The following is a 12,582-nucleotide window of genomic DNA, read 5'->3' as shown; positions in this document are numbered from 1 at the left end:
TTCCGCTTCCGGCTCTGACTTCTCCCATCCCACTTGAGCGTCTCAGAAGGCACCGAGTCTGATTCTGCGTCCAGGACCTAGCACAGAGAATTACCTGGGTCAGTGACTGGCTCTCGGACTCAAGCGTCGGTCGCTCTGGTGTTGAATTATAGAATTCTTTGTAAATCAGTGATCAACCCCAGAGTTACCGAGAGAACGAATGGGATCTATCGCATTTAGAAACTATCACTCCACAGTTCGTGTTGCTAGCGCCACATTTTAACATATTCTCACTTTCCTACTTACATTCTGTATTTGTGGGAAGTTCTGTGTTGTTGTTTTTTTTTAACGGTCATTGATTTACACATTTTCTTATCTCTCAATCCCTTTCCTTTGCCTTCTTCACTTTCCTTTGTGATTGGCTGCAAATCATCTTAACATGACTGGCTAGGGCATCTGCCAGTTATCTTTCCCTTGATCCGATGGGAGAAATGGGGAGAAAAAAAAAGTGTCTTAAACTCCGCTGTTTTATTGGCTCCGCTTAGGGACGTACGGCGAGGACTTGGGCATCTCAAATTTATGATTGGTTCTTATATCCGTCAGTCACGCTGCAGCGAACCAAGTTCTTCGGCCCGTACTACTCCCGTTTGGCTGTAGGGGGTGGGGTTTAGGCTGGAAGGTTCTTCATTGGTCCGGAACTGCCCCGCTTGAGGCCCGAGCCCGACCCCCGTTCGGTTGCCGTGGTTGCAGGCCAGGCCCGCCCGCTTGTCCTCTGACAGCGAGCCTTAGGGCGGAGGGGAGCGGGTCGGTCGGTTCCTCAAGCACGAGGCTCCCGCGGCCAGGCCAGCACGGAGCCGTTGCCATGGCAGCCGCCGCCGGGGGCGCGGACGAAGAGTCGCGCTCTGGCCGCTCGAGCTCGGATGGCGAGTGCGCGGTGGCGCCGGAGCCGTTGACGGGTCCCGAGGGCCTCTTCTCCTTCGCCGACTTCGGGTCTGTGCTGGGCGGCGGCGCGGGGCTCCCGGGCCGGGCGGCCGGCGGGGCCCAGTCCCCGCTACGCTACCTTCACGTCCTGTGGCAGCAGGAGGCGGAGCCCCGCGATGAGCTGCTCTGTAAGATCCCCTCCGGACGGCTGAGGCGCGCCGCCAGGCCCCACCGCCGGCTCGGGCCCACGGGCAAGGAGGTGCACGGTGAGGAGCGCGGCGGGAGGCGGGGCTGGCCCTCGGCTGAGAATCGGGCCCTGATCTCCCCAGCCCGTTCAGGATGGTGTCCTCCGATGTCTGAGTTACGGACCTGGAGTGACCCCTGAGTCCACTTTCAGTACCAATAGGAGAATTATAGCTGCTAAGGACCATGAGTGTAAAAAAAGTAGTCTTCCTGCTCAGAACCAGTCCCGGTGGCTTTTCACATTTGGTAGTTAGTGAATAGAAACTTTTCCTGACTCCAGGTGTTTATTTGTAGATAATAAATGGGATACTGGAGAATATTATGATATCAGAGCCAAGTCCTACCAACTTATTTCTTTAAATGCACAGACCTGGATTGGACTTTTCTATCTCATTTAGGTCTTAGGCAAACTACAGAACCTTTCACCTTTAGTTTTCTCATCTGTAGAATGGGTATGGTATGCTTTACAGGGACGTTGCCAGAGTTATTAAGTAAGGTAAGGAATATATAGTTATTATTCTGCCTTTGTTGTGTGCCAAACACTGTTGGGTGGTTTCTGATCATTTCTGATCCTTGTCATAACTCACTGAGATCCAGATACTGTTCCCATTTTACTGAAGGTGAAACTGAGGTTCAGAGAAATTGTCTTGCTCCAAGTCACATAGCTGGAAATTGGCTATGCTGGTATTAGAACTCCTGCTCTGGTACTTCTACCATATTGTCTTTTACATTTTATGGATGCCATGGAAACCAACACCCTGAAAGTTTTAAGAATGGGGACTTTTAGGGGCCCTTTAATACCTACTCATATCTTAGTGGTGTTATGAAGATTAAATGAAAATTTGAAAGTGCTGTATGAATGTAAGGAATCGTTATATATATGAATTGCAATTTTTGTCCATTTCTCTGATGATAAAGGCATTGCTTTCTATTAGCCTCTAATATACAGGTAGTGTCATTGTGGAGAAAAAAGCTTCTCCATAGGAATCATCAAATTTAAGTAAGTCATTTGGGAGTGCTCTGTTTTGAAAGAGGATATAAGATTATCTGTGTAACCAGCTCACAGAGCGCTTCCGTGTAAATCACCTCATTTGGTCTTTGCAACAACTCAGGCCTGTCAGGAAAGAGCTCAACCTTGTTTTGCAGGTGATAGACCTGAGGCCCAGGGGGTTAACTAACTTGTTCACGGTCACCCAGCTCCGACGAGTGGCAGAGCCAAGATCTGGCTCCAAAGGCCTTGGAAGATTTGCTACAAAATGTGGCTTTTGCACCAGCTGTGTCACCTTTCAGGTTTCTCCTGGTTCCCGGGGTAGTGTCACTTGTATCCTGGCCCCTTTCTTTCTCTTTAGATGCCATTGTGGCTGAGTGGTGGGTAGCTAGGAAGCCATCACTTTTTGCTTCATCATGGCCGTTGCTGGTTTGTTTGTTTTTTTAACTGGCACTCTTATTGTCTTCACAGCTCTAAAGAGGCTGAGGGACTCAGCCAATGCCAACGATGTGGAAACAGGTGAGTGTGCGGAGTGAGTGCAGCTCCCTGGTCTGGTCGGGGAAGGAAAAATCCAGGTAACCGATACCTGGGAAGACAGTGCTTGAATTCTGCTGGCTCACCCCTAGGACCAGGCTCGCTGTACTTATTGTATAACTGCAGTCATCTTGCAGATGACAAGTCTGGCTCAGATGCTCACTCTTCCCATGCTTCCCTGTCACCCTGTACTTCCTGATGTCATAGCGTTTATCACTCTGTGGGCTCCATGGTGGTGGGGACCATGTCTGCTTTTGTATCCCTGGCACCCAGCCGCAGAGTAGGAGCTTTTTGGAACTTGTGGTTAATGGGAATGAATAGTCAATTTGAAGTGCCAGGAGAGCCACCACCTTCAACTGCTCCCTGAGGCCTTGTGGTAGTTGGGTCAGTGGTTCTCAAACTTCAGTTGACAGAACATCTGAAAGGCATGGGAGAGGCTCCTAGCAGGACACCACTTTGTTTTTTGTTGTTGCTCTTCACCATTTGCTAGCTGACAGGGCAGTAGCAGCATCAAAGCTACAAGACAAGCTATAGGAAAAAAATTTTAATTGTGTCCACTGACTTAATTCTTTCTGTGAATCAGGGAAAAGTGGTATATGGGTTTTCTTTGGCTGCTGTAACAAATTACCACAAAGATAATGTAAAACAACACAAGTCTATCATCAGACAGTTCTATAGGTCGGAAGTCTAACACAGGTCCCACCAGGCTGAAATCAAAGTGTCTGCAGGGCTGTATTTCTTTCTGGAGGCTCAAGGGAGATCTGTTTCCCCGCCTTTTCCACCTTCTGAGGCCGCCCGCATTCCTTGGCTCGTAGTCTTCTACCTTCATCTTCAAAGTCAGCCGAGGGATGAGAGCCTGTTTACAGCAGGCGTGGAGAGAAGGTCGTTCCCCTCAGGGAGCTGGGCGTTAAAACACAGGCCTAGAGTGGGTCCCTTATCCCTGGCAGAGCATAGTGAGCAGGGCTGGGAACTGGAGGGCTTTTCAGCGCTCTCCACTTTTATCTCTTTTCCATGTGGAATATTTGGGTAGCAACCTATATAGCTTTTCAAGGAAAGATGATGTGTTCTCTTTTTAATATCTTGAGTGTGTGGCCAGAGAATATTTCAGTTATACTTCCATTTCACAGAAAGTCTAGTTTATCTTTTTTTTTTAAATGGGTTTATTTTCTTTTATTTTCTTTCTCACATTTATTTACTTATAGATTTATTAATTAATTTTTTTTTTTTTTTTTGGCCGCGTTGGGTCTTAGTTGAGGCATGCGGGATCTTTTGTTGAGACGCATGGGCTTCTCTCTAGTTGTGACGTGTGGGTTTTCTCTTCTCTAGTCGTGGCATGCAAGCTCCAGGGCAGGGCACGTGGGCTCTGTAGTTGTGGCGCACGGGTTCCAGAGCACATGGACTCTGTAGGTTGCAGCACGTGGGCTCTGTAAGTTGCGGCCTGCAGGCTCTCTAGTTGAGGCACGTGAGCTCAGTAGTTGTGGCGCTCGGGTTAGTTGCCCTGTGGCATGTGGGATCTTAGTTCCCTGACCAGGGATCGAACCCACGTACCCTGCATCGGAAGGCAGATTCTTAACTACTGGACCACCAGGGAAGTCCCTCTCTCTTTTTTAAATTGAAGTATAGTTGATGTACAATATTATATAAGTTACAAGTGTACAGTATAGAGATTCACAATTTTTACAGGTTATACTCCATTTATAGTTATTATAAAATACTGGCTATATTCTAGTTTATCTTTTTTTTTTAAATTTATTTTTGGCTGCGTTGGGTCTTTGTTGCTGTGCACGGGCTTTCTCTAGCTGTGGTGAGCAGGGGCTACTCTTTGTTGTGGTGCGAGGGCTTCTCATTGTGGTGGCTTCTCCTTGTTGTGGAGCACGGGCCCTAGGCATGTGGGCTTCAGTAGTTGTGGCACGTGGGCTCAGTAGTTGTGGCTCGTGCGCTCTGGAGCGTAGTCTCACTAGTTGTGGCACACGGGCTTAGTTGCTCCACAGCATGTGGGATCTTCCTGGTCCAGGGCTTGAACCCGTGTCCCCTGCATTGGCAGGCGGATTCTTAGCCTTTACGCCACCAGGGAATTTCCACATCTAGTTTATCTTGAATCAGATGTCCACATGGTGGTTTTATTATTTTGGTGGAAATGCTGCAATTTTCCATTCAGAGTCTGTGACACACCCATCTTCAAATCTAAGCGGCTCTTAGATTTACCAGGCTCTTGCAGGACTCTGACAGCGAAAGTGGCTGTATATTAGCCTCTTCATTCCTTTTCCTGTATGGTTAGCATTTTGTTTAATCTTTCTCTGCATGTTTGTTGGTTTTTTTGGTATAGGTTAGCAATTACAGTGGATGTAAAATTTATACCCTGCTATCGTTAAATCGTAAGTGCCTCTCTGTGAATTCATAATCCTTTAAAAGATTTTAAATGTGAAAATAATATGTGCATTTAAAGTGTTTTGAAAATTAGAAAAATCTTCATGAAAAACATCCTTAATGTCAGCAAAGGAATCTCTGTTAATATTTTGGCGAATATCCTTCCTGTCCTTTTTCCTATGCAGAGGAATTTTCTTGAAGGGCTTTCAAACTGTGCTGTATACACAATTTTGTAGCCCGCATAATGTTTTGTATATCATAAACATTTTTCATAGGCTTCATAACCATTTGTTTTTTCAAAACAGAAGCGTTATTTTTTCCTATTTATAGAATGAATATGTAGCTGTACAATTTTTTTGAAGCTTATAAAGTAAAAAGTAGAAATCACCTTGCAATTCCAGGCCTCAGTTACGACCACAGTTTATAGTGGATGCACATGATGCCTTCAGAGGGACAAAGCAAGAGTTATTTAGTCAGTCACATGTTTGCACTCATTTCCCAGGAATGGGGCTGTTACATCAAAGGATACGCCCATCTTGATGGCTTCTGACAGATGTTGCTAAAGTGCTTTCCATAAAGACTGTAGCTGCACAAATCACAAAACTGGAACTGACTATTTTAGCTTTGCTTTATCTCTTGGATACTGGCTCTCGTTTGGTGACGAACACGGAGGTGACTGGAAGCTTCTCCTTCTCCTCCACTCTCATAACCCTTTCCCACCACCTTCATTCGTTCATTTATTCAGTCAGTCAGCAACATTCGTGGAGCAGGGCAAGTCATATCTGGGTCCAAGATATTAAGAAACAAAACAAAAAAAACCTACAGAATAGTTGGAGAAGAAGAGTATAAAGCAACACCACTTCTAAGAAAAAAAAAACAAAAACCCGAGGAAACTGAAGTCCTGTATTTAGTTGGAGAGGTGTAAGTTCTCGAGCCAGAGAAACCTGGGTTCCTATCCCAGCTTGGCCTCCTGTTGGCTTGGGCTGGAGTCTGTCTCCTGATCTGTACCATGGACGTGATACTGTGCTGAGTGGTTTGGCAGTCAGGTACCTGACGCCTGGCTGGTGCTCCGTCTACAGTCGTAGTTACTCTAAAAGAGCACAGCATATTAATGTGAGAGTAGCAGGATGAACAGGGCACTATGGGGACGCAGGAGAGGGGGCAGCTCACTCAGCTTGAGGAGATGAGAGAGATTCACAAAGCAGGAGACACCTGGATTCCATTTGGAAGGGCTCACGTCCTTGAGGGGTTTGCTGGGGGGTTACTAGAGCATTTTGTTTCTTGCTCTGAATGATGTTTGGTAGCAATTTCTGCCTTTCAGTGGACGTGGGCGTGTAATACATAATGCCTCACATTTTATAATGGCTCTGTACTTTTCAAGGACGGAATTTCTCATCCATTATTCTCATTACAGCAACTCTGGAGGTTAGCAGGGCAGAGATTCCTCCCATTCGCTGGTGAATGGGGGCCTAAATCTAGGCCTTCGCACTGCCCCATGCTGTTGGCAATGAACTCCTTTCCTTTTTGCTTAGTTTAGCCTGGGACTTGGTCTGTGTGGCAGAGCCTGTGCTCCGTCCACTCTAAAGGGCTGCCTCCTGGGAGCAAAGTAAGAATCAGCCCACAGCTCACTCGGCTGTGTCCAGCTGGAACGGATGTGCAGCCAGATGCAGGGAGAGGGGCGGGGCCAGAGTCTACGCCGGGGATTTCCATGGCTCCCAGATTTCTGACCCTGAGGGCCGAGATTCTTCTATGATGTTTTATCCCTAGATACGTAGTTTGAGCACCCAGAATACGGGCCCTCAGTTGTGCCCTCAGGAGAACAAGTCCCTTGTCATGGCAGTCCCCATGGGGCCAGCATCTAGGAGGGACTAGCTCTCCCAAGCATTGTCAATGCCTTGCCTGGAAGGGCCCCTGAGCATCCCCGTCTATGCCCCGGGGCTAACACTGCCGCTCTCTCCACTTGCTCCCTCTGTCTTCGTGGTGCCAGCGCGGCAGCTGCTGGAAGATGGCGCGGATCCCTGTGCAGCTGACGACAAGGGCCGCACAGCCCTGCACTTTGCTTCCTGCAATGGCAATGACCAGATTGGTGAGTCCTGGGGAGGGGGACGGGGAGGGAGGGAGGCTGGGCGAGTAGCATCACTTCAGAGGGGCTGGGGGAGGATCTGCCGTCTGCTCAGCCGGGTGCGGGATATAAGGAAGACCCAGCCCCTCTCACTCCTTTAGCCTGTGGAACTGGCACTGCCAGACCGGGCCAGGGGTCCACCTGGGGAAAGAATATGATTGCCTCTGAGGTCGGACCAGTCCTTCAAGACGTTCACGCAACATTTACTCAGTGCTAAGGGCAGCAGCGGGACAGCCCCCCCTTTTTTATAAGTTTTTTTTGGACGTGGTATAACTTATAAACAGTGAGCTTTCTGTGTGTATACACTGCTGTAACCGCCTCCTGGATCAACATATAGAATATTTTCAGCGCCCAGCAGCCTGCCTCATGTCCCTTCCAGTCCTTACCCCTGCGTGGACCTTGATCACCATAGATTAGTTTTGCCTGTTCTTCAATTTCACATAAATGGAAGCACAGAATATGCACTCTTTTGTATCTTGAATTCTTTCACTCAAAATTATATCCTTGAGGGACTTACCTGGTGGTCCGGTGGTTAAGACTCTGCGCTTCCAATGCATGGGGGAGGGTTCTATCCCTAGTCGGGAAACTAGGATCCCACGTGCTGCGTGGCCAAAAAAACAAGAAAAGGAATTACATTCTTGAGACTCATCCCTGAAGGTTGTGAGTAATGGTAGTTCTTTGCTCTCATTGCTGGCTGGTGTTTCATCGCGTGACGGACCACGGTTCACCCGTTCTATTATTGATGGGCATTTGTGTTTTTTCCAGGTCTGGACTATTAGGAGGAGCAAAGCTGCTAGGAACATTTTTGTACATGTGACTTGATGGATATAAGCACTTATCTGTGTTAGAATTGTTGGGTCACTGGGGTACACACATGTTTAGCTAGTGTGTACTACCGAACTTTTCCCAAAGATGGTTCTACCCATATACACTCCCACCAGCATTGTGAGAGAGTTCCACGTTTTCCCACATCCTTGGCAATGCTTGGTATTATCTCTTTTAAATTTTAGCCCTTCTAGTATAGTGGTATCTCCTTGTGGTTTAACTTGCGTTTCTCTGATGGTCAGTAATGTTGAGCACATCTTCAGGTATTTATTGGCCATTTTTGTATCCTCTTTTGTGGAGTATCTGTTCAAGTCTCTTGTCCATTTTTTTAACAAGTTGCCTATCTTTTTCTTATTGATTTGTAGAAATTCTTTATATATTCTGGATATAAATCATTTATTAAATATAAATGACTTTTTCTCAGCTTGCCTGTTTGTTCTCTGAATGTTCTCATTTGATGAACACAAGTTCTTAATTTTAATTTTATTTATTTATTTATTTATTTATATTTGGCTGCGTTGGGTCTTCGTTGCTGCACATGGGCTTTCTCTAGTTGTGGCGAGCGGGGGCTACCCTTTGTTGCAGTGTACAGGCTTCTCATTGCGGTGGTTTCTCTTGCTGCGGAGCACAGGCTCTAGGAGCACGGGCTTCAGTAGTAGTGGCTCGCAGGCTCAGTAGTTGTGGCGCACGCGCTTAGTTGCTCCACGGCATGTGGAATCTTCTGAACCAGGGATCGAACCTGTGTGCCCTGCATTGGCAGGCGGATTCTTATCCACTGCGCCACCAGGAAAGTCCCACAAGTTCTTAATTTTAATGATTCCAATTTATCAATCTTTTCTTTTTTATGGTTAGTATTTTTGTGACCTGTTTAGGAAATCTTTGCCTGTCCCAAGGTTATGAAGATATTCTCCTGTTCTCTTCTACAGGCCTGACTGTTATAGCTTTCACATTTAGGTCATGGTCCCTCCTGAATTAGTTTCTGTATATGTTGTGAGGCTCAGATTGACCTCCTTATATGAGTTAGTCTGCCTGCACATCCATCTGGGTAATTGGTGAGCCCTGGTGATACCACAGCCCACCCCTGATGTGACCTAGAGACTCGTAAGGAGGGGGTGCTCAGCATCTTCTATTGGCCTAATTCCCACTATGGTGCTTGGCTGTGGAAGGAGCAGAAAATGCCCTTGAGAGCCTTCACTAACAGCCACTGCTATTGGGAGAACTTTCTTTAACCCCTAGAGTCTCAGTCCCGTAATACGTGCATAGGCCAGGGGGCCCTCCCACAATCCTCAGTTCCTGGCCCTAGAGTCCTGCACATGAGCCTTAGGGGCGAATGAGCCAGTGAGTGAGTGAATGAAACAGCGTGGGGGACTGTGTGAGCTTTCAGTGTCCCCCACTTTGAGCGAGCCTCTTTAGCTAGGTTACAGGTGGGGTTAGGGTGCTGCTCATAGAAGCCCCCAACAGCTCCTCTTGGGTTTTCCTGTTTCCAGTGCAGCTGCTTCTGGACCATGGAGCCGACCCCAATCAGCGAGATGGGCTGGGGAACACACCACTGCACCTGGGTAAGTGCCTGGCAAGCTGCCAAGACACCCTTCTCTGCAGCACAGACAGGCTCCTCTGATGGAGAGCCTGGGGTCCTGCAGGCTCCCAGCAGGCTCTGCTATCATCTGGGGGGAGCCTGAGCCCCCAGGGCCACGCTCCCCTTGGGCTGTGTCCCATGGCTGTCCCCATCCATCACTAGTTGGCTGTGCCCTGAGCAGAGCTGACGCAGCAGCAGCTCTGTTAGTGGAGGTTCCCGCCTTGCGGCTCACTCACACTGTGGCTCACGGTGAGGCAGGTCCCGTCTCCAAGCCTCAGTTTCCCCAGGTGTACAGGGAGGGAGTCGGATTTGATCACCGAGTCCCTCCCAGTTGCTGCCTTGGTGATGCCTTCTCAGGGGGCGTGATCTGGCATCGGGACCCTCAGAGACAGTCCTGCTCCTCTGGTGGGCACCCAGGCCAAGCCCCAGTGGTCCTAGACTCTCAGTCCCTGTTTTTCTCCCTCAGCGGCCTGCACCAACCACGTCCCTGTCATCACCACACTGCTGCGAGGAGGTGAGTGGTCTCCTCCCCTTCTCCCTCCTCTCTCCCCCTCACCCCCAGCATGCTCACCTCTGCCTGCTCCCACAGGGGCCCGGGTAGATGCCCTGGACCGAGCGGGCCGCACGCCCCTGCACCTGGCCAAGTCGAAGCTCAACATCCTGCAGGAAGGCCACTCCCAGTGCCTGGAGGCCGTGCGGCTGGAGGTGAAGCAGGTGAGCGCCCCCCTCAGCTGAGCTGTGGCCCCAAGCAAACCCTGGGCAGGTGCTGCCCGAACCACAGACATGCCCGCCTTCGGCACCAGGGCTCCTGGGTGGCTTCACGCGGACCCCAGCTGGCACCTGTTCCACTGTGCCCCTCGGCAGCAGCATCAGGCCGCTCTGTGCCTCCCAGCACACCCTCAGCCCACCCTCTGGTTTCAGATCATCCAGATGCTGAGGGAGTACCTGGAGCGCCTGGGGCGGCACGAGCAGCGGGAGCGGCTGGATGACCTCTGCACCCGCCTCCAGATGACAAGCACCAAAGAGCAGGTGAGCCGCAGCTGCAGGTCCAGACCCAGGCCCTGGCCGGAGCCTCAGGGCCAGCCCACCCCTGCTCTGACGCAGGAGAAAGGCGTGGCTGCAGGCAGGCCTGTCGCCCACTGTGGACCTCAGAGCCTCTGTCCACTTCCTTTGAAGCTGCCCTGGCCCTTCTCTCTGGGGCGGTCTGAGACCACCTGGCAGCAAGGATTCAGCCTCAGACAGCAGCTCCCTAGTCATGGTGAAGCCACCACATGCCCTGCGGGGAGAGACAGTGTCTGCCCTCCATGCCTGTGGTGCTGCTGGGGGGACCCGGGGGCACCCCATAACAGAGCCTCGGTTTCATCCCGCAGGTGGATGAAGTGACCGACCTGCTGGCCAGCTTCACCTCCCTCAGTTTGCAGATGCAGAACATGGAGAAGAGGTAGCAAGAGAGGCTCCCTGCCCTCCCGCTCCGCCACTCTCCCCCGCCCCACTGCCCTCTCATTACAAAGGAAAAGCCCGGTGCCTGGGACTTTGTCTGCCGAGGCCTTCGCCCCCAGCTGCTGCGAGGCAGAGATGCTCTCTCACTGACCTCAGCGCCACTCCCAGCTGCGGTCTCCATCGTCCCTGGAGGCCGGGACAACAGCCCACAGCGTCTTCCTTTGGCTCCCACGGCGCCGCAGCCACGCCTCACTCAGCTCTGGCCGACGCGCTATCCTAGCAGGCCTCACTCGTCCCATGGCCTCCCTGGCATCCTCGGCAGGCCCCAGACCCTTCTCTGTGTCTCCAACCGTGGGCTCGTTGTGGCCAGCAGGATTTGGCTTAGGGCAGGCACCCTCTGGCCTAGGGGGCTTCTGGGCTGGCCCCGCACCTCTCACCAGCACTTAGATTTAGGCTTGTCACCGGACTTTCAAGGAGACATGGCAGTGAGTTTCTCTGGTTGGAAGGAGGGGGTTGGTGAAGCCTAGACCTTAGAAATACAAGGTTAGGAAGGGCCCGGCTGAACCCAAAGCAGGTAATCCCCAGCCCTTTTTCTCCAAATCATTGAAACACCAGCAGGGGGTCGCCATTCTGCAGCCTAGTTGTAGTAGGTGGAGGAGTGGCCCCTAGGATGGCCATGTACTAATCCCAGGAACCTGTGAACATTACCTTATATGACAAAAGGGACTTTGCAGATGTTATTAAGTTAAGGGTCTTTAGACAAGGCGGCTGTCCTGGATTATCCAGGCCGGCCTGATATAATCACACGGATCCTTATTAGAGGGAAGCAGGAGCTCAGAGAGGAAGCAGGAGATGTGGTGACGGAAGCAAGAAATCAGAGTAACTCGAGGAAGGGGTCACAAGCCAAGGAATGCAGGCGGCCTCCAGAAGCTGGAAAAGGTGAGGAAATGGATTCTCCCTTCAGAGCTTCCAGAAGGGACCGGCCTGCCGACACCTTGACTTTAGCCCAGAGAGATCTCAGATTCTGACCGCCAGAACCATAAGAGAATAAATTTGTGTTGTTTGAAGGCCCAAAAACTCATTGCAAAGAAGCCCCACCCCGCCACCCCCTGCCACTTCTGCCCCGACAGGAGCAGACATTATTGCCCTTGGGGCTCGAACACGCCGAAGGCGGCGCCCCCTCCTGGAAGGGATCTGCCACAGCAGGAAGCCTGAAGGGAGGGCCTGCTGTGCCCAGCCCTCTCCCAGGAACCATTCGACTGCAGAGTAAAGACAGACTTTTTCCAGATCGGCAGTCCCTGTCTGCTCTGGCTCTGCCCCACCTTCCCTCTCACCCAGTTGGCATCCTGGCTGCTTTTCAGAGGAGGGGAGCTTGTCTCCCAAATCCCAGCTCGATCAGACCCGAACTGAACTCATGGGACCCAGCTGTTCCCCAGACCCTAAGGATAAAAAGGGTCTCTCTGTGGGGCTGAGGTACAGGCCCGGGGCTGCCTCCAGGACTCTGGGAGAGGGGAGGCTGCAAGCCCCACCAGGTCGCCAGGGTTGGGGAAGGTACCCTCCCCAAGACTGGGGAGAGAGGAGGGCAGA

General features: G+C 50.7%; 1 protein-coding gene across 3 annotated transcripts; it reads left to right on the top strand.

Moving 5' to 3' along the window:
- The first annotated feature begins 649 nt into the window (after positions 1-649).
- ANKRD54 (ankyrin repeat domain 54) lies at positions 650-12,582 on the top strand. 3 transcript variants are annotated; one of them, XM_029206644.1, is made up of 8 exons: positions 650-1,166; positions 2,603-2,650; positions 7,020-7,118; positions 9,472-9,538; positions 10,022-10,069; positions 10,145-10,269; positions 10,477-10,584; positions 10,926-12,582. In XM_029206644.1, the coding sequence occupies exons 1-7, from the start codon at positions 842-844 to the stop codon at positions 10,542-10,544; spliced, it is 780 nt and encodes a 259-aa protein (XP_029062477.1). In that variant the 5' UTR covers positions 650-841; the 3' UTR covers positions 10,545-10,584; positions 10,926-12,582. The 3 variants fall into 3 exon arrangements, with proteins under 3 accessions (XP_029062477.1, XP_029062475.1, XP_029062476.1); XM_029206642.1 differs by having other exon boundaries at positions 718-1,166; positions 9,467-9,538; XM_029206643.1 differs by lacking the exon at positions 7,020-7,118 and having other exon boundaries at positions 718-1,166; positions 9,467-9,538.

This window comes from Monodon monoceros, unplaced genomic scaffold (genome assembly GCF_005190385.1).
Source record: "Monodon monoceros isolate NGI ecotype Baffin Bay Population unplaced genomic scaffold, NGI_Narwhal_1 Super_Scaffold_6, whole genome shotgun sequence".
Lineage (NCBI taxonomy): Eukaryota > Metazoa > Chordata > Mammalia > Artiodactyla > Monodontidae > Monodon > Monodon monoceros.
This window is presented reverse-complemented; position numbering and strand designations above follow the sequence as displayed.